The 26,910-nt window shown below is 39.1% G+C and overlaps 1 protein-coding gene across 6 annotated transcripts in view; it reads left to right on the forward strand.

Moving 5' to 3' along the window:
- The window catches only part of sfmbt2 (Scm like with four mbt domains 2), a 61,313-nt gene that overhangs the window by 5,749 nt on the left and 28,654 nt on the right, over window positions 1–26,910 (forward strand). For 5 of the 6 annotated variants that reach the window (XM_085386251.1, XM_085386252.1, XM_085386249.1 and 2 more), the window contains exons 2-5: window positions 1,147–1,328; window positions 4,866–4,960; window positions 12,187–12,427; window positions 16,162–16,182. In XM_085386251.1, coding sequence (XP_085242377.1) covers window positions 1,238–1,328; window positions 4,866–4,960; window positions 12,187–12,427; window positions 16,162–16,182 — 448 coding nt within the window. In that variant the 5' untranslated portion in view covers window positions 1,147–1,237. The remainder of the gene's footprint in view (window positions 1–1,146; window positions 1,329–4,865; window positions 4,961–12,186; window positions 12,428–16,161; window positions 16,183–26,910) is intronic. The other variant, XM_085386254.1, reaches the window with a different exon arrangement.

Consider the following 26,910-nt stretch of genomic DNA (forward strand, 5'->3'; position numbering starts at 1 on the left):
ACAGAATTAAAAAGAAAAACAATACCACATAAAACGGGTTGGGAAAGGTAAAAACAAACAACCCAGTCACATTTACAGTTGAGTTTTGTAGTTTTGTGAGGAGGGGAAGAAACTAACCTTTGATCCGGAGGGTGAAGCTGGTTTGCTAATCAACACCTGGAAGCATGTTTTACCTGTTAGGATTTGCATTAGGTTGAAGGTTATTAGCAGGATTACAAACCAAAAAGACAAAAGAAGTAGAGTAAGTTGCAGGTATTTCTGTATAATAACAGAAAGCCACAAGAAAAAGGTTAAAACTTAATATCAGGACATGGTTACCTGTTTTCTTTTTTATTATTTTTTTATTACAGTTCTTTCCAACAATATTCAGTTAACACATTAGCTTAGCTAATGATATAAAGGATCAAAAGAAACGTGTTTATGGTTGTTAGCGTTACACAGTTACGCTTCCTTCAGTATGTGCCAGAAATACATATTTACGGTAAGACAGTATTTCCTCTTTAGTCTTCCATATTTAGTTACAGTGACATGATTCTGCTCTTCTGTATTATTCTCTTGCCTCAGGTGCCTGGATGCATATTTTCTGGTCACACTTATTTGCAGACTTGTTTGCTTAGTCATGTTATTCCAGTTTTTCTACTTTGTTTGACTCTGACTGGTTATCTGATGCAGTTTTGCTGTGGTATGAAAATGAACACAGCATGCAAGATATTGGAAAAGCACACAGGCAGAGGAGGGAGAGGATGATTTTAATGATGCAGAAAACTGCTGTGCTTTTTACTGTTTTGAAAATATCAGCTGACTTGTGTTAAGTTTCTGAAGGTGGCATTCTTTTCTTTTTAGCACATTAAGACAAACTGGCTGTTGCTGGTTGTGGTAACCACCCACTTCTTCTTTTGTTTATTCTCAAGAAAATGGAAATACAGTGTGCACAATTTCCAAGGAAATTCTCATCAAATACTGGCTGTTTATGTGTGCAAACCTCAAGGTTTTGTGAACTGTGTCGATTCGTTCGTGTTATTGTAAGCGAAGAGCAGTAAAATCATCTGTTTCCTGGAAGGATCTTGGACTATTCTGGACAGAGGGCAGATTGAACATTATCTGATTAAATTAGAGCTTTGATTGAATTTATCTTTTCTGGTGCAGGGCTGTCAAGGAAGGCGAGAGATGCTGTGAAGAAGAATTGAAAGATCTCAGGTTTAAAGGTTAATGCTCAACAGGAAGTCAAACGGGCAGCATGCAGTCTCACACTCAGGAGCAGCCACTGGCCCTCACTACATTGAAGCCACACTATCCCACCAATGGGAAAGAAGAAGAGGTGAACACAGGTAAGACCCTGCACTGCTTTTTTTTTAACCATAATGTGGCCAGGGTGGTTTCATGTTGCAGCCCTCATCAGATCAACAGATTGGTGCGGTTGACACAGATGAAAATGCGTCTGAGGAATCTCACTAACAAGATGGGAAACAGAGAATGCCACTTGTGTCACAAAGACATGCTCTAATTCTCTCTGTAGATTTCTCCTTTAGGTCAGCAGTAAGGGTATGTCCCTGGCTGTTTATTGCTTGAACTGAATTCTCCTGTCCTCATGGCTTAGTCACGAGAAGCATGTATTTTTTCCTGTGTATTCAAAGATGGCTGTTATGTAACACCTATGCCCATACCGTTACGTGGAAGCCCACTTTACAGGCTGTTTTGTCATTGCACATGAACATGTCAGGATACGTTACTGGCCTGTATCCGAGGCACATTCTGGACTTGCAGTTGTTGTGCTACTTTCTCTTTCTAAAGAAAACATAAAATGTGAGCTAAATGCCAGTTTGATGTGTTTGCAATCCTGAGCGAAGGTGCAAATTTAAGTTTTTGTTCATGATGGGACATTTTTAACACTTCTTATACCTGAAACTGAACCAGTGGAGTATAAGTTGTAAAATGACTTTGATTTATCATTTAACTACAGGGAGTGCAAAATTATTAGGCAAGTTGTATTTTTGAGGAATAATTTTATTATTGAACAACAACCATGTTCTCAATGAACCCAAAAAACTCATTAATATCAAAGCTGAATGTTTTTGGAAGTAGTTTTTAGTTTGTTTTTAGTTTTAGCTATTTTAGGGGGATATCTGTGTGTGCAGGTGACTATTACTGTGCATAATTATTAGGCAACTTAACAAAAAACAAATATATACCCATTTCAATTATTTATTTTTACCAGTGAAACCAATATAACATCTCCACATTCACAAATATACATTTCTGACATTCAAAAACAAAACAAAAACAAATCAGCGACCAATATAGCCACCTTTCTTTGCAAGGACACTCAAAAGCCTGCCATCCATGGATTCTGTCAGTGTTTTGATCTGTTCACCATCAACATTGCGTGCAGCAGCAACCACAGCCTCCCAGACACTGTTCAGAGAGGTGTACTGTTTTCCCTCCTTGTAAATCTCACATTTGATGATGGACCACAGGTTCTCAATGGGGTTCAGATCAGGTGAACAAGGAGGCCATGTCATTAGTTTTTCTTCTTTTATACCCTTTCTTGCCAGCCACGCTGTGGAGTACTTGGACGCGTGTGATGGAGCATTGTCCTGCATGGAAATCATGTTTTTCTTGAAGGATGCAGACTTCTTCCTGTACCACTGCTTGAAGAAGGTGTCTTCCAGAAACTGGCAGTAGGACTGGGAGTTGAGCTTGACTCCATCCTCAACCCGAAAAGGCCCCACAAGCTCATCTTTGAAGATACCAGCCCAAACCAGTACTCCACCTCCACCTTGCTGGCGTCTGAGTCGGACTGGAGCTCTCTGCCCTTTACCAATCCAGCCACGGGCCCATCCATCTGGCCCATCAAGACTCACTCTCATTTCATCAGTCCATAAAACCTTAGAAAAACCAGTCTTGAGATATTTCTTGGCCCAGTCTTGACGTTTCAGCTTGTGTGTCTTGTTCAGTGGTGGTCGTCTTTCAGCCTTTCTTACCTTGGCCATGTCTCTGAGTATTGCACACCTTGTGCTTTTGGGCACTCCAGTGATGTTGCAGCTCTGAAATATGGCCAAACTGGTGGCAAGTGGCATCTTGGCAGCTGCACGCTTGACTTTTCTCAGTTCATGGGCAGTTATTTTGCGCCTTGGTTTTTCCACACGCTTCTTGCGACCCTGTTGACTATTTTGAATGAAACGCTTGATTGTTCGATGATCACGCTTCAGAAGCTTTGCAATTTTGAGACTGCTGCATCCCTCTGCAAGATATCTCACTATTTTTGACTTTTCTGAGCCTGTCAAGTCCTTCTTTTGACCCATTTTGCCAAAGGAAAGGAAGTTGCCTAATAATTATGCACACCTGATATAGGGTGTTGATGTCATTAGACCACACCCCTTCTCATTACAGAGATGCACATCACCTAATATGCTTAATTGGTAGTAAGCTTTCGAGCCTATACAGCTTGGAGTAAGACAACATGCATGAAGAGGATGATGTGGACAAAATACTCATTTGCCTAATAATTCTGCACTCCCTGTAAGAGAAGCTGAGGCAACATGCACTGACATATCGTGTAACTTAATGTTGGTGTTAAATTGCTTATTTTTGTGTTTCTTGTGTAAGGTGTCCCAAAAAACACAGTACAAGGCGCACATGTGTTCATATCTGCAGAAAATAGCCTGTTTGTCATCTGAAGTGTTGTCAGTTCCTCTTTTGATTGTATTTTCAGATGCAGGCACTTTTAATAGCATAACCATTTCAGTTAGCAGTTGTGTGTTGCACACAGGAAAGTTATCTCTCTTACCTCACCCATCTTATTGTCAGACTCTTTAAACTGATATCATGAATTTAAATTTGCACTAATAATGTTAAGTTGACACAAATACCCAAGGTACACCTGGACTAACCTCGAGGTGCTCTGTTGGGCCACAGGACACAGCTTGGAAACCACTGCGGTGGATTATGACAGATCTCATATGTACAGAATGAATTTACTATGCAGTGTGAATCTAGAACAGTTTATTCTGCATTGTCAGGCAGTCTCTATGTAATATGAAATTGTCTGAATTTTGGCTGATGATCAGAAACAAGAAAAAACATGTACTAATTTAATAATATACAAAGTGAAAAATGACCACTAAGGGGAGGAAGCCACGTATGTCCATTCATGGGAAAAATGAGAGCAGACACTTCAGTCTATTAGAAACAAACTCCATCAAAATAGCAGCTCGCTACCATCTCCTCTCATTACACAGAACAGGTTCAGTCCCTCAGTTTTCACTCTGAGGAGTCTCCAGAGATTCGGCACACACTGAAACACACACACAGACACACACACACAGCCTTCACATACTTCACTCACACAGAAACATACTGATGGGGAAAAAAACCCTGACGCATGCCTCGACTGCATCAGCTTCAGTCACCTTCAGGAGAAACATTAATGACATTATGTAAGACAACCTGCAGCACGCTGTGCACGCAAACTGCCTCCAGATAGTTTACTGTGGATTTTGTGCTTAGGCAAAATTAGCTACATTTACAAGAAATTACAGCTCTGTGTTTAATTGCTACCTGCATTAGGGATGCACTGAGATATGGGCCAACAGCTGCTTAGGCCTGTTAATAAATAAGATGACATTTTCCAGTGGCAGTGCCTGATGTTCTTGTTGTGTAACAACAATTTTAAACTGTCTAAATATTCAAAGGGAGTGTGATGAAGAGCTGAAAGCCTCCGTTCTTATTAGGTATATTTCCTTGTTTCCTGGGCACGAATGAGGCAATAAGTAACAGTAAAAACAAAAATCAGCTGGGAGCTAAATTGTTGTTTTAAGTATCTGTCTTATTGTTGGTTAATGTACAGTTGACTTTTGTTCATTTAGATGCAGATTCGATGGAGGAAGAGGTGGAGTTTAACTGGGAGGAGTACCTGGAGGAGAATGGGGCCGACGCTGCCCCTCACACCAACTTCAAGCATGTGAGTGACTGTCTACAAACTTCACCTGACATGTTAATCCTTTAAATACAGCCTCATAGATAAGTGCCATATGCAGAGATCCTTTAACAACACATGGGAGAGAACCAAAACAGGGCAGTGCTGTGTTCAAGCCTCAACAGAGGATTCAGTGTCTTTGTTTCCTTGTGACGCACGCGTTGTTGGGCGACCTTTGGCATTTCTTTTTCTTTTTTTTAAAATACCATTTTAGGTACCTAATTAGGTACCAAAGAAAACATGACAATAGATGCAAATAAATAACATAATAAGGACCAGCTGTTCATTCACTTTTCCTGAGACTATATTTGAATGTTATCATCATACCCAGTCTTTCCTGTTTTCTTGCCCTGAAGTAGGTGTGGCAAATGAAAGCAGTCATTATAATGATATTAGGACATTATCTAAGTATCACCAGTGTAGCATTTTTCTCCTTTCAACAATGTGTTCATATGTCTTTCTTGATAGTCTTGGACTACCACATTTCTGGCCGAGTGAATTTTTTGAGGACTGTTTTCTGTTGGGCAAATCAAGACAGCATGATTTTTAGTCAAAACAAACAGCACTGTTTGTGTTTGTCATAATGAATACCAGTCAGTGCCACCAGTGCAACAGTGTTGCTTTTTGTTGTGTTTTTGTGATAGTTTTTGGACAAAAGTGGAGCTCTGTATCGCAGGATTAGGATATACAGTATGAGACTTCAGAGCCACACACAATAGCGTCTTAGTAGGATTTAATTCATTGTTGCTTTCGGCCTTTTTGTGGAATTTACAAATTTGTATTTGTCAGATCCTGATGAAGACTTGGAGTCAATTTGGTCTATTATGCTTGCTGAACTGCTGCAAGAATAAATTTATTACATGATTTTATCCTAAACAGAGCACCTTTTTTTTACTATCGACCTTGTTTATGCTCTACTTTTGGATAAGCTTTCAGAGCCATGTAGCACTTATAAATGAATAAATAAATAAAAGAGTATTTCCAAACATGGAATTTATATGTATATTGATTATGTATTTGCATGGAGTTTGCTCACAAATCCTGTGCTTTGTGTGGTGTCCAGACATGTCATCTTTTTGAGATGCATGACGTATGGCAGACCAGTCGTTCCTACTTGCAGCAAAACACTCAGATAGACATGTGCAGTCTGTGTGAAATCTTCAGCGTGACATTAACAAGGTTATTCTGTTGTTAAAGTAATATCAGAACATGAAACTTGAAAGTATAAAGCTCAAGCTCAGTGACTCAGGTTTCACTGTGTTATATTTTATGGGGTAAACTCTCAGTTGGTGCAGCAAGTTACTCAGCTAGCCAGAAGACAATAAAACAGTTTCGAGTAGGCACTAAAACATCTGCATGTTAAAAATCAGCACTTTTTGTGCAAAACTCGCACCAGAGGCTGTGTGGCAAAGTGGCAAAATACTGAGCATGCTAGATATGACTGCGCTGCACTATGCCCAGATCATTATCTTTGTGTGAACTAGAACTGGGTTACAGTTTTAGTTCTCTAGAAAGCTGCATTATCAGATATCAAAACAATGTACCACAGCCTAGAGCTTGTTTAAAAGTGAAATCTATATAATCACCACTGATGCTACTCAGACCACAGATTTTTGGAGAGCTAAGAGGTGAAAGAGAAAGGTACTTTTCTTGGTAGTGAGTCTATAGGCCAACTGTGCTCTGCTTTGCTCTGATTTGCTAGGCTGAAGTTGGTTTGGGCTGTCCTGGTCAGGGCCAGCTGAGGGGTAAACCGGGCCTTGAGTCGACCATCACCGACTATGTTGCCTGCTTAACATGTCGAATTCACCTGCTGTCGCTGATGTTTAGTGTCCATCTCACAGCTCTCCTTCCAGCTGAAGTAGCTTAAATATGTTTATTAGAAGGTGGAAATTGTTTCTGTCTGCTCACAGAAACCACAGAAGAAAGACTAGTAGGGAAGTGGTTTGTCTTTGTGGGCCAGCTGAATGTTCAAGCCGCTGAAACCGAAAACTGTGTTTAATGTTATTTAATTTACATTTAAACCGTTTGGCTTGGTGTCTTTTATGGCATTTTAGTATTTAATTCTGTGAGCCACCCCAAAGGAAGTTGCTCAGGGGTCACCAACTAGTTCACCACTTGTCCAGTTTCCTCAAATTTGTTTTAGGGACACACCATACGGAATATATGCCAGGTTTTTAATGTATTCCTCTTTAGGATGCACCTTGGTGGTGGATAATTACTATTTTATTCTTGTCAGACTGTATCATATTTGGCTTTTTGGGATTTAGTTAAAGAAACTGAAACAATTTGTGTTTTTGTGACAGGCTATAGTAACAAAGTGCCTTAAGATATCATTTAAAATAAGTTTCCTGTGTGTAGATGGGTCCACTGGTTTATTCTTAGAGTTAGGTGTTGCTTTTTATGCTTCAATAATTCACAGGTCTGTGCTCAGCGATTTAACAAACAAAAAACGCATTTCTCCAAAAGTGGTCAGGTACAAGGACTGTACTGAATATCTGTGAAAAAGTAGCAAAGGTCCAAATAAAAGTCTGGCTGCTTGAAAGCAAAATATAAAGGTGGGGGTGGCTCAGGATTTTTGCACAGTACTTTATCTCAGTTGTAAGTTAGTGTATGGGCTCAAAATGTGGTCATAAATATTTTGTACTTGTAAATCGGTTTTGTACTTGTAAATCAGGATTTATATGTGTAAAAAAAATTTGTGTGTGTGTAAAAAAGATTTGTGTGTGCGTAAAAAAGATTTGTATGTGTAAAAAAAGATTTGTGTGTGGACTTAGAAAAAAAACCCCTGCATGTTACAAGTACGAATTTTGACCCTATTTTTCTTCCTTTCATCTGATTGGTCAATGTCATGTCAATCACAAATATAACAATCCAATCAGAGAACAGATGGGTTTGGCTGTCGGAGGGGCACTTTTTTGAACTGCAGGTCCTTGAAGGGTAGCAGCTAGGTCCCCTAATTTTCAGTAGCTGTTGAAAAGGTAAAGTTGTGGTATATGAGTGGTTAGAAATACCATTATTACTTTAGGATTAGTTTAACACAAAGTCAGGGCTGACCCAGGACCATTGCTGTGAGTCACAGTGCGCAGCATAAAAGTCCTTTCACATCAGACGCAGGATGTGCTGCTAATGCTAACTGCTAACTAAAAGCAAAGGATCCAGAATTTGTTGCGCTGGCTGCTGGGCTCTGTGGGTTTTTGCAGCAGCTCTGCCTGTACTAGATGCACCTGCTCCTTGTCTTTTCTATCTCTGACTTTATGTCCTCTACAAGAGTTTCTGGGGTTTTTTTGCTAGTTCTTCAAATGTTCAATAAAAACATCTATGCTAATTCATAACGAAGAAAGCTTTGTAATGAAGACTGTCATTTCCAAAACACTGCCCGCCCCTACCCCGCAGTCCGCAGCGCTGTTGAAAAGGCTGTGGAATTCCCTATATTAAACACGTAGACCTGTGACACAAAAATCACCAAACTCGGACAACCACAGACTGTTTTCCTTCATGGTGATGAAGGAAAACGCTGGGTTGGCATGTAAAAGGGCATTTATTCCCTTCAAGGACCTGCAGTTCAAAAAAAGCGCCCCTCGACAGCCAAACCCATCTGTTCTCTGATTGGATTGTTACATTTGTGATTGACATGACATTGACCAATCAGATGAAAGGAAGAAAAATAGGGTCAAAATTCATACTTGTAACTTGCAGGGTTTTTTTTGTCCACACACAAATCTTTTTTACGCACGCACAAATCTTTTTTACACATACAAATCTTTTTTTTACCCACACACAAATTTATTTTACACATACAAATCTTTTTTACGCACACACAAATTTTTTTTTACACATACAAATCTTTTTTACACATACAAATCCTGATTTACAAGTACAAAACCGATTTACAAGTACAAAATATTTATGACCACATTTTGAGCCCATATTAGTGCTCTACTGCTGGTGTCTGTATGTACATAGTTTACTTTCTCATCATGCAGTAAGTGGGAACAAAGTCCCCCGGGTCTCCCTCCTCCTGTGTGCAGCACACACGCAGATCCACTGCTCTGCCTGTGCTGCTGCCCAAATTAGAGATTAGTGTTATTGCAGATGGCACTACATGAATAGAGGACAACATTAAATTGTAACAAACCACCCCCACTCTCCACACCCCATATCCTAGTTACAATAGCTGGCTCTAACAGCTTTCCTAGTTACTTTAGATCAGCATCCAAAAATGTAGCACTAATAATTTTATCAAGGAGTCTTTGTTTTTCTTCTTAAACAGAGGGTTAGTTTCAGACTTAAATTTCACTACTGATTAATTACAGGGTTAATAATAATCATATAACGAACAAAAAACGCATGTGGTTTTACATAACTATCTATCTATCTATCTATCTATCTATCTATCTATCTATCTATCTATCTATCGAATTATTTAATTATTTAATTATTTAATTTATTTAATTTATTTAATTTATTTAATTTTTTTTTTTACTAGCAGTCCTCCAGAAAAGACACCCTATAAGTAATAGTTACTCAGCTTTGCCTCCATTAATACATTACATCACAGGAGAGGGCCAGATGGGCGAATAGAGCTGATCCTGGATGCGAAGTCTTTATCCACCTCAGATGACCGTGTGTTTGTCCAGCGGAGCAGCTGTCTGCTCTTATGAGACTCACCGCGCTCAGCTGCCGGGAGGACGGGCTTCAGAGGTGTAAAATATGTGTGTCAGTGTCTCACTTTCTTACGTCACTGAGTGTTGAGTGTAATAAAACCAAGATTAAAATATGTGAGTTTTACAAGTGCGCCTCAATGTTGGACAAACTGTCTGTGGTGATTTGAGGGGACGGGGTTTCTTGGGAGCCTAAATTGCCCTGTTGGTAAGTGGATTGAGTCACTGGGAAACAGACCATGAATTCCCCAGAAAAATGTGATTCAGTAAAGTGCAGCCCTCATTTCTCTCTCTGCCTGGACAAATTGAAACAGTGATTTCTCTTGGGCTTGTGCACACACATCCCTGCGCGCGCACACACATACACACACACACAGTCAGTGTTTGCTGCTGAGGCTGCCCGTAGCTCTCTTACATAAGCCAGCCAGAGTGATACAGCACGTTTGCATTGTTGTAGCAGGAAGTCACGGGGCCATTTGTATTGTGTTTATTTCTAAGATGTTGGCTTTTCCATTCACTTCTGTGTGTGTGTGTGTGTGTGTGTGTGTGTGTGTGTGTGTGTGTGTGTGTGTGTGTGTGTGTGTGTGTGTGTGTGTGTGTGTGTGTGGTGTTTTTCTTTTTTTCTAGTGTTGAATGTGAACATCCTGCTGGGCTTGTAATGTTCTCTAGAATTGTACAGCAGCTTGTGGCTATGGTGGAAATGCATATCGCTTTTTCTGCACAAGGACAAACTGAGAGGCTTTTATTTAACCTGAGGGATTGTTTTAGTCTTTTTCTGAAAGTAATTTGGTTTGGTGAATATTAAAATCTCACCTACACCCGTCTTACATGCTGTTAGTAGCACTGTAAAGCAGTTCTTAGGCACTCTCAGCACTTGATCCTGTCAGTAAATATGTAATATCAGGTGATACACTATTGATAAAATACATGTGAGATTAGATATCACACTGTTGTTCAATTACTTCCTTTAAGGAGGTGATGTGATTGGTTTGTTAGCAGGAGTACTCAAAGTGCCATGAATAGATTTGCTCTAAATGTTTTCCAGAGGTGAGGCTCAGTTAAACGTAAATAATTAACTTTTAGAGTCAATCCAGATCTGGATGTGGATCAAAAAATTCAGATCATAATTTAACAAATACATAGCAAAGTGAAATAGGCTGAAATGGGGTGGAATTGACAAGAAAATGTCACTTTTTCACATGAACCCAGGAGTAAGTAAGGTTTATTTATATAGTGCTCTCAAAAAATAACAATACAGAATAAGATCCAACAATTAAAATAGTATACATTTATAAATAGAAGTCTGAACAGAAGGGTCCTAAGTTTCTTTTTAAAGATATTAACAGTGTCCACAGATCTTACGTCCAACAGAAGCGCCCAGTCACCTTTTGTCTTTGTTTTAGTCTTTAGCCTGGATATAGGTACAGCATTGATCAGTAGACTCCAGAGATCTAGATGTCATGTATGGTTTTAGTAGCTCACTGATATATGGAGTCTGGAGTCTCACACTGTTATTGTTGGTTATTTAGTCAAATGTCAGAAAATTCCCATCATCATTTTGCATGAGGACATCTCCGCCAACAAACTGAAAAAAATTCCAGTTACAAGACAGAAAGTGCCTGGAAATGGCATCTTTAAAAAAATGCATGGGTGGAAATATCCTGACCTTTAATATCTGATGTAGGTTCAATTCCAGAAACACCAGATTGCACATAACGAATATTCCTGCATTACAACTTCCTGCATGCTCTTGTCTTTGAATCTTCATGCTTTCTGTTTGTAACACTTTTCTTTCATTAGTTTGTCTAGTCTGAAGCTCGAGCCATGACGGTCCTAATGAAATTCTCAAGGGTTGTTTTCTTTGGCCTCCTGCAAAGCAAGGAAAGACACTAAGCAACTGTTTTCACAGGCTGTGAAGCACTTCGCATAAGCTGACCTTTGTGTGTAAAATGAGTGGAGTTCCCTTTAACGCTCGTTTTGCTACTGTGAATACTGAGTTTTGAAACAGCGCCTGAACTCATCCCCCACACAGTGTTATTAATATTATTTTGGTTATGTCATACACCCCTACTGTCACTACTTTAGTTCCACAAAAAAAGACTGTTCCTCTTTTTTTTTTTTTTTTTGTTCATTTGTCAAATTTACCTAGTTTATTCCTTTTTATACTTTTTTTTTTTTATAGTTTATTATGGATGTAGTACCAACCTACAGTGTAAAGATCAGGGAGGTCAAGCAGGATGTAAACAAACTTCATGCTTATCACCCTTATTTTAAAGCCAAAGTATCCAAAGGGGCCACAAACCTGCACACTGAAGTGTGGTTCATGGTTGACCTGTAATATTTCAGCTGTCAGACACAGTTTATATGTACAACCAGAGTTTATAAATGGAAATTGACTTCTGATCCTCTGATTGTGTTCATGCCCTGTTGGTCTCCCAAATGTCAGTGTTAACTTCAATTTTTAAGGAAAAACAGTAAGACAAACGTCTTAAAAAAAACAAGCAAAAAAAAAAGATTATAACTTGAAAGTCCTTTTGTTTTCCTCTATAGGTGGAGATCAGCCTTCAGAGCAGCTTCCAGCCTGGCATGAAGCTCGAAGTGGCCAATAAGAGCAACCCAGACACTTATTGGGTGGCCACCATCATCACTACATGTGGCCAGCTGCTGCTCCTGCGCTTCAGTGGCTACGGCGAGGACCGCAAGGCTGACTTCTGGTGTGATGTCATGACAGCTGAGCTGCACCCAGTTGGCTGGTGTGCACAAAACAACAAGACCCTCATGCCCCCTGAAGGTAGGAAGGATTACTTTGATGCACCTGTGCACCACGCACACATTTAGATCTCTGTATCATAAAGGGTCCTCTTGAACCACTGTGAAGATAAACAAAATCCTGGTCAAAGGTTACTGAAATACGCAGCATTTATGAAATTTACACAAGTTTTACTCACTTCTGTTAGAAAATCAGCTGGTAATACTTACATCTCTGGTACCATGACAGATTATGCTGTTTTGTAAGAATAAAAATCAGTTCATTTCTAATTCAAAACTAGCTTTTGAAAACTAACTCAAATGTAGTCTAAAAAATTTGTAGTGTTTCAACCTTTAAAAAACTGAAAACACATTCCCATTAAAAATCCAGTGCGTTGTGCACCCTCCCCTCCAAAGCAAACTCTGCATAAGGAATAAAACTGAGTGTCAGCTAACAGCAGCTAGTAGAAAGGCAGTTTTATCTTGTGAAGTCAGTTTGTCTAGCCGGTACTTTGGGGGGAAACTATTAGTGACAGAGCGATGTGAGCTAGGAGCAGATAAGCCACAAATTAATGTTGATGCTTTGGTCATTGCTCATGGAAACTGATCAAAAAACCTTCTTCTGATCAAAAGGTGTCAAAATCAGCGCTGGTATAGGAGTGGAAATGGAAATTTGGTTCAAAGTTTTCTCCAGAACGTGTCATCTTTTCCAACCGTTGAAACGATGTCCCTCTGTGTTATCTGGGAATCTCTGAGCGCCTACAACTTTCTATCACTGAAATGCCAGCAAAGAAAACCTGCTCATACACTTGTCTCTAACAGGCAGTGCCACATAGCCCGTGTTGCAGGGTAACACACAATGGCGAGCAAAAAGTACTTTGGCTTATTAACTGCAGCTCATTTGCTTTTCCTCTCTTCAGGATTTCTTTAGTTTACAATAATCTGAGCAGTGCTTGTAAAAATAGACACATAATTACTATAAACAAGGGTTAACCACATGTTGGTTGTCAAATCTGTATATACCGTATACAACGTTAATGTAAACTAATTTGCTCTTTTAAAATAATAGTTTTATTCAAATTATTACCTTTTGCTTCAGTGCAGTGAGTTTGTTTTCTTTCTGTCCTGAGAAGAGGATGCTATATTTGGTGTGACAATTGACAGTTGTAGTTGTGACGTTAATGCACCCACACACACAGACACACACACACACAGGTTAACATGAACACCTCCCATATTTACTTTTCAAAGAATGCTTTAAGTAAACTGAGTGGAAAGTCAGGTCTCCTGAAAGAATTTTTTTTTTTTTTTGTAATGGCTGCTCAACTGCCATTTATCCAACCGAAGCATCACACCCATCACATCCATCCCATTCACCTCAGCCAGGTGTTAAACGAAGGCAGGATACCTGTTGTACAAAAGGAGCTTTTTTTTTTTAGTCTCCACTTTTGCACTTCCATTCAGCCTTACCCAAACAATACATCCTTAACTTCTTAGAAAATCTTGTCCCTTTCACCACAACTTTGTCAAAGCTTTCACAGCTGAGATATTTTTCCACATGCAGCTCCCCCTCAGATAGATGACTCATCCTCCCAGGCTTGTTCAGACCATTTATTTTTCTCGACACTTTCCCTCCTGATGGATAGATGCGCCGCAGTCGTTGTGGAGATGACCTGGATTTTCACTTGACTCTAGTGTCCTTGCCCTCACATCGACTCCATGTGTCCTTTTCAGTCAGAAACTGTTCTTGTGGAAAGTGATTATACAATATCTGTTTCCACAAGGTGATGATTCACATTCGCATCTCAGGGGATAATCATTCAAAAAGAAAACAGATCAAATCTGCGTTTTGTGTGGTTCAAGTTGCAAAATGCAGATGAAAATGCAGGTGAAAGCATCTGCAAGTACTGATTGTTCCGCTATCAATCAGTGACGTGGTTTCCCCAGGTATTTGACAGCAATGTTTAAAAAACAAAACAAAACAGCCATCACGAGTTCCCAAAATCCAACCTGACATATAAATATAATTTTTTTTTTCCAAAGTTTACATAAAAGATTACGAATTTTTTAATGAAAAATAAATTAAGCAAAATATCAGAAGATTTGGAAAAACTTTTCTGTCATTCGGTTAAACCTTTTCAGTCTGAAGAATTCAATCTGATGTGAAGCGTGCGTGTTGTAAATTTACAGTTTTTGCTTCCTTTTTTTTTAATTGCAAATGATTTGAAGGAATTGTGATCCATGGTTGTGCCATTTTATGATTGTTTTAAAATCACGACTTATATTTGCATTAGCTGCAGGAACAAGTCAAAGAAATGGTTTTACTGAACAGTTTTGCAACATTTTTTACTTTCAGGTTGTTGTTTTTTGTTGTTGTTACAGCATTCATTGGGCAAAAGGAAAAAATATTGTGTTTTTAAATACTTTTTGGCTAAATTCATAATCATTGTGTCATTTGCTTAAGGAACCATGTCAAACTCTGGTCTCTAAATCAGATTGTCTGATCTGTGTGTTCCCAACCATCCACCCTGACCTCCTTCCAGAATACATAAATAAATAAATAGATAGATAATCCATAAAGCAGGATGAAAAGATTAGAGCAACAGACTAGTCTAAAAGTAGGTAAACAATCGAAACTGAGCACAGTGTCATATTTCAGATTAGATCCTGCTCATACAAGTAATGTGCGCGCCTCTTAGATGTCGCTGAAGTGTGTCCAACTTTGCGCCACATGTCACACACACAAAATATCAGATTAGTTTGCTTGGTGTGGCTAACAATTAGCAGTTGCACAATTCTTCGGTCATGTAATTATATGTCACACAAAGCCAGAATTCAACTGCTCATTTTCTTAATCAATGGAGTAGTGCATTAATAAGACGAAAAGAAGATGAACCTGTTTAACCAGCTGGTATTTCAGCTAATGGCAGCAATGTTTGATGGTGTAGTCTGCTAGCTGTGGACATCCTTCCTATACACAGGCAGGTTATTATGAATAACCACGTGTGGCACAGATTTCCAGAGGGAGATACATGCACATCCCAAAAGCCAGCACCTTGCTGGAGGCAGACCTTAAATGCATAAGAGACACAAAAAAAGTGAGGTCAGTATCAGCAAAGAAAGAAAGAAAGAAAGAGAGCCATGCAAACATCTATAACTGAGCAGGGTTACCTTTTAAATTCTGTGGGTTTAAAATAATTTCACAATTTCTATCCATCATCCATCATCCATTCTATCCATTCTATCCATTCTATCCATCATACTTTCATCAATTTATCATAAATTGATGAAAGTATTTGCAGGTGTTAATAAAAAAATGTGTTTTGCACTAAAAAGTCGGTTCCAATTATAATATAACTAACCACTGATATTAACTAGCTCTCTGTCTGCCTGTCAGAAAGCTTATACATGTATAATTATGTGTGTGTGTGTGTGTGTGTGTGTGTATATATTCTACTAATGATGGATGGCTGACACCACTGCATGTTAAATGATGCAAACTGAGGCGTATATCATGTAATGGAGTCAGTGTTATATTCCCCAAAGAATCTTCTGCAACATAGTGTCAATGTGTGACCCCTACGAGTTCTTTGTCGCTTCATTTCAAGGATTTGCATCATAGTATGCACATTTTGTGTGTGTGCGTGTGTGTGAGTAAGTGTATGTATTCTTAGTAAGCTGGAGTATGAGAGCCAAGTGTGTATTTTTGACTGCTTTCACCTGTGTTACAGTTACCTGTTTTATTTGTTTCCTTTTTTGTTTGTTTTTATTTCTCAGATAACATTTACCTAAGAAAAGGTAAGCAGCTCTAACAGAGCCTCTGACTAACTCACCTGCCTGGCTCACTAGTGGCTAACATGAAATCAACACTGGGTCAGGCTTAGGCCTCAGAGCTGCATGTACAGTGTGCCCCCCCCCCCTTCCTCCTCCTCTTCCTCTTTTCACCTCTGTACAGGGCGTGACCTCACAGCCCTGTTGTCATGTCTTGCCTCTTCTTGCATGTGACTCCTTTCTAGCTGAATGTTGAGTGAGAGTGTCTTAGCAGAGTGATAGCAGTCACACACACACACGCGCACACACACACACACACTGCTGTTTGTGCCTGTGCTCTTATGATAACTAGTGCAGAAACGAAGCTGCTCAGTGAGAAGTGTGATGCTTTGATAAAGTGGCCGTCTCCACCAGCGAGCTACAAACAAACAATGATTTAGAAGAAGGTCACTAGTGCATGTTTGAAGAGAGATCAGAGGTTAAAGGACTGCTGTGTCTGCCAGATATGATCAATATGTGTCACCAGTTCTATGGGAACTTTTTGAGGCAATAGTTTGAAGTGTTGATGTTATGTTTTTTTTTTTTTTCTTGATGAGCAAGTTTGATCAAAAAAGAACACAATGCAGTTTAAAAGGTATCTTTAGTTGCTCTCGTTGCATGTTGAGACTTTCCAGATAGGATGCATATAGCCTTGGAAGTAAAACGTAAAAAAACATAATCAGATGCACTGGATAATTTCAGAACTTGGATTTAGGCGTGGTGTAGTACTGCTTCCCCACCTTTTTCTTTGTTTTCTCAGTGTTTACTTTTTTCTTTTTATGGATGCAAGTGCGTGGGCGAGAGTAAAGCTGTGAGGATGAAGCCTTTTTCTCTGCTTGTGATTTGGTTGGAAGTTGTTATAAAATATATGTCAAGTCTTATATATCAAGTGCTTTTTATGCATCAGGTCTTTATTTGTACATGTTACAGGTTGGCTGCTAAAAGGATCAAGCCGTGTGTGTGTGTGTGTGTATATTGACCCAGGAACACTAGTTTTTAAAATAAAGACAGTAGACCTCGAGAGAAAAAAGCTCTTAGGTTGCTCAGTGAAGTGTAGCTTTTTTTAATTTTAGGGTATTTTTTGTTTTGTTTTTAACTGTCGAGTCATGCTGTGTTGTATTGTTGAGTCTAGCATGGCTCTGTTTCAAATTGATAAGCAAGTTGTTTTTATCATTTATCCTTGGTGTAACTTTTGGCTTTTGATCTTCTTTTAATCTTTGCTCTCTTGCTTGTGAATTGCATTTTGTTGTGTGTATTATCCATTTTCTAAACTGCTTGCACTGATGCAAGGTGCTCACTTTGGTTTGCTGTCATAGTTCAGATAGTTTGAAGTCAGTTGGCTTATTATGCCACATACATTAATTAGGGCTCAGTGGAGGACTGCTCTTTGAAAAAATTTAAGCAATATTTTTATTCTTTACAGTTTTCAAAGTGTGTTTTTTTTTTTTTAAATGTGTTTGCTCTTCGATGCAGATAGGCTGCAGGCTGTGGTTTAAGTAATGAGTAATGCATTTCTTGTGCATTAACCTCTCAGGTTATCTGCAGGTTTTATATTTAGAAACAGCAAGCTTGTGTTCATGTCATTCTGAAAAGACAAACAAATGCTCAGCGTGCACTCAGACTCATGATTCTTCTTAAAACTGTGCATATTGAAGCATGGAGCAGAACGGTCTCTCTGCAGGATCTGTAATAGTAGTTTGGAAGCTTTTCATGGTTTTGCACGCTCTTCTTAAGTAACACTGTAGTGGCTTAGTGCTGCCCTTTAAATACAGGGGGGATTTTTTTTCAGGTTTTCCTGGAATCACCTCATAATCCTGACACAGGTTAAGCATATGCTTACATACTATGTGTACTTGTAGATGCCACTGGAACTGTACGTATTTTACACCTTTTCAGCTTATATACGCATGTGACATGATGTGTCACAGTCATATAAGAGCTTCTGTTTGCACACAGATAAAGTGGGTGGGAGTAAAGCACACAATAATTTGTTTGCAGGCACTGGTAGATATGTATGTTATGGACTCTTTTAATATCACAGCACATTTGCAGATTATTTGGTTTATTTGCCCTTGGCTATGTGTTACAGACCTCATTTGGAAACCCACTGCCTTAAAGGGTTAGTTTGTCCATTTAAATAAATAAAACTAGAAATAAAATGTGGATGATGCTTGTATTTAGAATGAAGAGTGTGTAAAGGCTCATTTATGTTATCAATTAACCTTTATAACACAGATCTTGTGTTATGTCTGAATAGTATGACACAGGCAGATATCTGGCATAGTTTGGGTGAAGCAGTCCTTACGGAAGCAGGAATTTTACTTCAGATCTCTGAACCAGTGATAGCTCCAGGAAACGCAGCATCTCAGGAGACTGTTAAATTTGCACATTTTGAAGGTTTCATTATTACAGAGAACAGTTCAAGCACAGGGAAAGGCTTTTACGTAAAAAGCTTTAAGATGAGATTTAAAATGTGGCTGTGATTTTCCTTTTTCTGCTCTGCTCTCTTCAGAGTTTCACAATGACTCCTCCTGATTGCCTGACTGGTGCTGCTGGCCTACATTAAGCAGGAGCACAGTCGTTTGTAAAATTTCTCACATGAGGCTCACTTCTACAATTCAGGACTCCCTCAGAAAACCGTTTCACCTTAGTTTGTTTCCAGGTTGTGAAAAACCTGAATACCAGTTCATTTACATATTTGATTTGCTTGGACAAACCACATCGACCAAACACACCTTAATCCCTTGTCAAACTTGCTTATTCAGTCATGAAACTTGCACACATACACAGTCCTTCACTTGAAATGCTGCTTTGCTAACTAATGTGCTCCTAAAATCAGCGCCTATTTTAATCAGCATCTTCTTTTCTTCTTTTTTTTTTTTTTGAAAGAACTGCGAGCACTTCTCTCCCATAATTTGCTTATTTCTAGAAATAAAAAAGTCATCTCAAAGACCGTGTAAGAGGGGTGAACTGTTTCTTTCCACTTCGCCTGTAATGTCCTATTTCCGCTCCCGCTGTTGGAAAATCAGCTTATAATTAGCTGCGTCGTGCTAAATTACAAACAAACACATTTCATTTGGAAATTTTGCTCCAATTAAAAGGCTCATGCTAGTTGAAGAAGCAAAGTTTTGACAGGTAAATGTAGAACTTGTTTTCTGTCACGTCTGCAGGTGAGCCGACAAATTAGTGCATGAAGACAGTGAGAGTATAATTGAGACCACAATAGACACATGTGAAAGTTTCACTCTTTTTGAAGCTTTGGGGTCAGAGTGAGAAAACGAGGCCTGTTCAGGCAGTCGAGCTGCTCCTGTGAACTCATTGTCTCATGTGCATGTATGTAATTCTGTGTGAGTGCATGTGCGTGTTCGTGTGTCCGCATGTGTTATGTGAGTATACATTTATCCATTCACATAAAAAGCCTTGTACATAACAAGTTTAGTTATGTGGGAAGGTAGCTGCTCGCTGAACAAATCCTGATGGAGATCATTTGCATATTGAATTCACCACATTGCTTCCTGCCTGAGCCGGCTGGAGATGACGCTCTGAGATAGACCTGTTTTCCTTGCTGTGTGTGTGTCTTTGTGTCAGTTGTATTGTCGTGTTGTAAGAGGCTGCATTCAGGCTTACAATTGCATTGTGGGGAGAAAAATGCAAAGGACAGCTGATTGATTGGGTTTGCTTTGCTTTGCTACCACTCAAAAATACTTTGCTTTCATTAAAGATCCCAAAATAGTTTATTGTACCGATTAACAAAACAGATCCTTTTTAAGTTTTTGAATCATCAGTTTGTCTATACAACCTTACAAAATGGTAACAAATAGTACATTTCAGTTTCTGAAAGTTGAAGATGATGGTTTACAATTGGTTGTTTTCCTTCACTGTGAGCTCAACACCTAAAAATTTACATTTTACAACTGAATGTTTTTATTTTTGTTTATTTATTTTTTGACTTTAAAGAACAGATTCACAAGGAAAACAGTTACTGAGCTTTTCTTTCCACTAACTCTTTTATCCAGCTAGGTAAAAACGAGATTAGAAGAGCTGTACAAAGTGCACTAGATACGGATGTGATTTGATGTAAGCTTTCCCCTTAAACAATCAAAAAGGAAAATGAAAAGCGAAGCAGAAGGGAGGAAAAGTGCAGGAGGAGCAGACAAAAAGCAACAAATACAAATTCTGTGCATTAAATCACAAATACTCAAAACAGCTTGAAGTTCTGCAGGTTATCCTACAGTTATAGAAATGATAATAAAAGACGAAACAGTGTTTGTTTTTTGTTTTGTTTTTTCCCCACATTGAAACGGATGTGGAGGGAGTGATTTTTAACGGGCTGGGCTTGGCAGGGGAAAAAAAGTGCCATCATTTGATGTCGTACGACTGGAAAGAATTTATAAAACGCACCAGTAAAACATCTCTCACGGTTCATATTAACTCAAAATAAATGACTAATCTTGTGATGTCTGACAAACTCCAACCTTATACTGAAATCCAGCAGGAGCAAAATTCCTGTAAAACAAGGTGGCTGAAGTCAGATAGATACTTCACCACGGCTCCCTGCTGTAACCTCCAGATTTGCATAAACTTACAACAGTTGCGCGTGTGTGTGTCTGTGTGTGTTTCTCTGATAGATTATAGAAAAGCTAATTTGTGTTTATTTGCTTTCTGCATGATTAGACTGCATTTCCATAAGGACTCTGAGACTAGGTGGTTTTTCATGAATTAGAGCACAGTGTTAAAAGCAGTTTACAGCAAAACTGAAGTACACAGTTACAAACACACGCGCGTGCACGCACATATCTTTACTGTATGTGTCCGGCTCCTGGGGGGCTCTTACTGCTTACCGCTAAGGTAATCATATTTACACAAATTGCTTTAATATCCCCTCCACTGCCATGAATAGGTCAATAAAAATGTTAACAATATGGCGCCTGAAACTGGCCGGCCAAGCACGACAGCAATACGTCTCTCGATAAACACTCAAATTACGCTGCGTGCCACTTCACGTGTGCCCGTTCGCTGTGGTCATTATGGCCTGTTTGGAGAGCCCGTCGGTTACACTGGAAGTTGAATTGTCGTGTGCTTTGAGGGCTGCACATCTCCATGCCAGTGCATAATGAGTGGATAGGACAGGAGGGGGGAATCGCGTGTAATTTGCTCCCATTAACTCTGATTAGAATCTGTTGCACTGCTGCGATTGCAGCTGAAAATGCAGAAACCGTCTCTTTTCCTTAAATATAACATTGATTAGCCAAAGTAAAGCTTTTAAATGAGCCCTGTGCACAGAGGCTGGTTTGTTTACAGAGATGAGCAGATGCAAATATCACATTTCATATTCATATTTGTTTTTGCTTCTTCTTTTTTTTTTTTTAAAGCTAGATAGTTGCTTGGAGACTTCAGCCAGCTAGGCCTCTAAGGGAGAGAAAGAGAGAGGGTAGGAGGGGGTTGGTGCTGAGATATGTAGTGGCATGAGGGAGGAGGAGGGGTGTGTTTTGAGGATCTCCTCCCGCAAGGTTAATTATGCACTTATTGTTGTGTGAAACTCGGGCTTTCACCTCTCTGTGTCTGCTGCCTTTGGGATGGAAAGCAAGCAAAAATAAATAATTATTTGTATACAAAGCGTTAGAGTATAATGAAACTGCAAGCTGGGTGTGGAAGGGGGGAGGTGAGAGAGGACTAAGGGCGAAGGAGGGTGAAGTTTGCACCTTTCAGCTTCTGCAGCTCCGGCTGAGCTTTAAATGGCTTCATGACTAATCTCAGTAGGATCTGTAAAAATAGTTTATCTATTTCTGCACCACCTGAGATCAACAGAGGAGTGCATTCAGCCACTGTGTGTGTGTTTGTCATTGCAAACCTCCAGCAGCAGCAAGAGAAGAAAACACTATTATTAGGCAGGTAAGGAGAGAGCGTCGGGCCTCACACATGTTCACTGTTCACGCACAGGGAAGCTGCTCCTCCTGTGCTGACCCATTGATTCATTTACCAGAAAGTTCCAGGGTTGTTGATTTGATTCAGGCCGGACCTCTGGAGTGCAAAACCAGGAGAGGATTTATTGACTTGGGCTCACAAGTCAATTATCTATTTAAAATTCAGAGCCCTCATGGAGCTAACCTCTGTTGTTCGAAGCACGTTTCCAAACAATAGCGAGGGCTGAACGAGGGCTTTTCCTAAAGAACTACACAATGTTCAATGAGAGGAAAGTGAAGAAAGATTTAGACTTTAGTTAATAACAGATTGACAGTCCTCTCCCATATTGAGGTCTGTGGGAACATTTCGATCTATGTGTGCAATGGGTGAACATTTTTTTTTCTTGTCTTAAAAGCCACAACGTCTCACTCTGTTGATTACATCAACAACACTACCGTTGTAGTAAACATCTGCAGAGCAAAACTATGGAAGCCCGTTTCCGCCACTAAATAAAAAAAAGAAGCTAGTATCCAGAACTCGAAATTTCGAGTTATATTTCTCGAAATTTCGAGAAAATAACTCGAAATTTCGAGAAAATAACTCGAAATTTCGAGAAATATAACTCAAAATTTTGAGTTACCTTTCTCAAAATTTCGAGTTAGCTCTGCCAATCAAAAATATACACCCGGAAGCATATGGCGCAGAGGCACGCGCACTCAAAAACGGATCCCAACAAATTGGCGCTTTCGCGAGTACGTTTGCTGATAGTAACACCATGTGATTCAGCAAATAACACAGGGATTTCATCATTTGTGAAGCCAGGCTGAAAACATTCAGCAATCTGTGCATTCACGACTGGATGTAATACCGGTAGCTTAGCTGTAGCATTTGTAGCTGAGGGCTTCAGCTTCCGGGTAAGAAGGAAATGACGCCATTCACGTAGATTACTGATTGGCAGTGCTAACTCGAAATTTTGAGTTGCTTTTCTCAAAATTTCGAGTTACTTTCTTGAAATTTTGACATATTAACTCGAAATTTCAAGAAAATAACTCGAAATTTTGAGTTATGGATCCTTTTTTTTTTTTTAGTGGCGGAAACGGGCTTCCATACAAAACAGTGAGGGGTAAAAGAAAAGCTGCACCTAAAAAAACAAAAAAGCACACATTAAAAATTAAAAGAAGAAATATGAGAATATCAGGCCTGCAAGAGCTGAAAACAGACTCTCTGCTGTTTCACTCGTTTATGGGAAATTTTAGCTCTTTAAACTGTGAACAAGTTGTTTTAATAAAATCTTTGCATGTGAAACACAAAAAGAGAGGAAACGCTCTCCTGTCCCTCTACGGGACATGATGAGATTAATCAGATACCAAAGAATACTACAGAAGTGCTTTCAACAAGCAAACATTAAAAATGGAGGCATGTGTTATTTTAAGACTCAGAACTTAACACAAAATGACGACAGAAAAAACACTAGAAGGCACAAACTCAGAGAATGACGCTCCACAGGTCCAGAAGCTGGACATCATTCATGACTGCATGAATGATCCCAGTCAGGATGCAGATTGAGTCCTTCAGATAAGGAACATCTTGTTTGCCCAAATGATCTTTTTTTTTTTACATAATGGTACCTTAATGTTCCCACTAGATGCTCTGTGTGCTGCTCAGCCCAAAGTTAAGTAGACTTACAAGGTTGCCGGGAACCCGAGGTAGAATTTATAATTGACTTAAAGATTAGCAAATGTAATAAAATGATCAAATCTTAGTATATTTAATTTCCTAAGAACATGGCAGTCGTGTGCTCATATCAACTTCCTATCAGAAATTTTAATTGCTCCATTTCTAATCCTTCATAAGAGGCTTCTGACCAGAAACTTATACTTGGGGGGGGGGATATCCTCACATGAATTTGACTCAACTAATAGGTGTGAAAAAGATGAAAGTTGAGACTTTAAAAGAAGACATGGGGTCTGAAACAGAAAAACAAAAACTGAGTTACTTGAACAAACTCATGACAGAACAAATACAAACACGTTCTTTTCACTTGATCTTCAAATACTGCTGTGGCAAAATTTAGTCTCGGTTTAACTAAATTACATGCAGAAGCAAACATTACCACTGGGCAGCCGTCTGAATTGGATATCTAGAAATACTTGTAGCGCCCTTCTCACTGAACACTTGAAAACAATATAACTTTGTGGTCACCTGAGCACAAACGCTGTATATAAAGAGTTAACACTCAAATCTGATGAATACGCTCTGAAAGCTTATCCTCAAATTATACCTCTACTAAACATGCACAACGTTTTACAGTATTGTGATTTCACTTACTTGTTAGTTGAAATTGCTGTGACGATCAGCAACTCTGACTCATCCCTCTGGAGCACTCTGTTAAGCAGTGGATGGAGTGGTAGAAGAAAAACAATAAGGACACTCACCTACCTGTTTACGATATCCACCACCACATCGCTGTAACTGTTTTGAATCTTAATTGTGTGAATCAGTGAAACGATGTAATTGGCCCATTTTTTTCTGATTTACCTGTGTGCAGGAAATGATTGGCTATTTGGGGAAAAGAGCGTAGCATGTCTCTGTTTTTGTTTTCGTAATGTTTCTGGATTAACTAACTGTTTAGTTCCTACTTAAAGTGCCTTCAGAAACATAAAGTTTGAACATACAGTCATGGTTTAAATTCTAGGCTTTACCTTTCAGGACATAATACAAACATCCAGGTGCTTAACAGGTCTTAAAACTAGGTAGATACAATCTTAGATGAACTACAAAACATGATATTTTACACTGTGTAATTATTTATTTAACAGAAATTTAACTGAAATGCAGAAGCAGTATGTGAAAAACTCAGTCCACCTTTACTGCTTCCATTGAAATTAAGACGGTAGGAATCAGCTATGCTCTGCTAATCAAACTTGATTGACTTGATTAATGGATCATCAGCAGATGTGAGCATCTCTATTAAAGCCGAAGTTTTGCTGGTCTGGAGCTTTCAGATTTGTGTTAACATATCGCCAAGAAGGAAAGACAGCAGCAATAATCTTAGTGAAGCAACTGCCCATCAGCCTGGGAACAGATGTAAGGCTATTTCTAAACAATTTGAATTCCATCATTCTGCAGTCAGAAAGATTATTCACAAGTGGAAAACATTCAAGAGGGTTCCCAAGCTTCCCAGGACTGGTCATCTCAGCAAATTCACCCCAAGGTCAGGCCGTGCAATGCTCAGAGAAAACACTAATAAACCTAAGAGCAACATCTCAAGGCCTACGCCATCATGTTAAATGTTAAAGTTCAGAAAAATGCTGAACAAGTATGGCTGTCAGGAGAAAGTGTCTTCTCTCTAAAACAAAACAAAACAAGAAGTCTAGTTAGAGCTCGACAAAACCATAACAGATGAGACCAAAGTAAAGACGTAAAATGTTCAGGGTTACGTTTGGTGGAAACAAAGTATAGCACATCAGTGAAATCTCCTCATAGCAGCTGTCAGCACGGTGGTGGAACGGTGATGATTTTGGCTTGTTGTGTAGCCACAGGACGTTGGCACCTCGCAGTCACTGAATCAACCATGAAAACCTCTGTTTAGCAAAGTATTAGAGACCACCTGTCTGACCGGTAAAGCTTGACCAGAATTGGGTTGTGCGGCAGGATGATGGTTCTCTAGAAACACAAGCCTAAATCATGCATCCAAATCAGTGATTTTCATACGTAAATTTATTCGTACTTTATAAACAAATGTAGAAGTCCCTCTGGCTATATGTACAAATAAAGGAAGGGCTAGCTATGCTAGAAAACACTTTTCCAAAATGAATGCTACCACTACTACTGCTACTCATAATAGTGTTAATAATATTAGTAGTAAGAGCAGTAGTAGTAATAATAACAACAATAATATCAACAATAATAACATGGACGGAAGCAAATTGCAAGTAAATAAAACAATATGTAAATGTAGACTTTACCCTTTTAATTTAAATACATTCCAGTGTTTGTTATCTCGTCTCACCTTATCACAAAAGATTCATTTATAAATTGCACATAAAACTGTTGGAGGTCATCACTTAAACTCTAATTTCTATCCAACAGATGCTGAAAATCTTTACTTTTAAATAAATGTGTGTAGGTGCCCCACCTGTTTGCTTCTTTTTGTTGAAGACTCAGGGGTAATTATATTGTATAGAGAATTGGGGGGTTGGTGGTATGCAGATCACACATGCCTGTTGTCTCAGAATGACTCTGATTTACTAGCATAGATACAGTGGTGAAAATAAAATAGAGCAGTGTGTACGCTTCATGATTCTGATGGTAATTTTGTGTTTGCACTTCTTGATCACTGATCCAATGATCCCCAGCACAGCAGTGAATTTAGAACAGAAAGACTGAAAATGAGAAGAAGCAGAGTGCTGAAATGACCAAATCAAAGTCCAGACCTCAACCTGATTGAAATGTAGTGGCGAGATCAAAAGGGAGCTGTGCACAAACAAATGCCTGCAAACCTGAAACAGTGTTTTAAAGAAGAGTTGGTCAAAAGTCCTGAACAAAGATGCGAGAGTCATACAGAAAGCAGTTACTTCAAGTAACTGCTGCTTAAAGTCTCTCTACAAACTGCTAAATCATGGGGTGGAGCGAGTTTTCACACATTGCTTCTGCATTTTGGCTTTATTTTTGAGAAATAAAGAACAGCACTGTAATATGTCATGTTTGGTTTCATTCTTACAGGTCATAGCTTGTATTTACCTCATTTTAAGACGCAGCTTTTGTTTTTATTGTGTCCTAATAAGTAAAACCTTTGACCTGACAGAGAGT

The sequence above is a fragment of the Rhamphochromis longiceps genome, linkage group LG17 (assembly GCF_057381845.1).
Source record: "Rhamphochromis longiceps isolate RC_006_pf linkage group LG17, R_longiceps_female_GT1.1, whole genome shotgun sequence".
In the NCBI taxonomy this organism is placed as follows: domain Eukaryota; kingdom Metazoa; phylum Chordata; class Actinopteri; order Cichliformes; family Cichlidae; genus Rhamphochromis; species Rhamphochromis longiceps.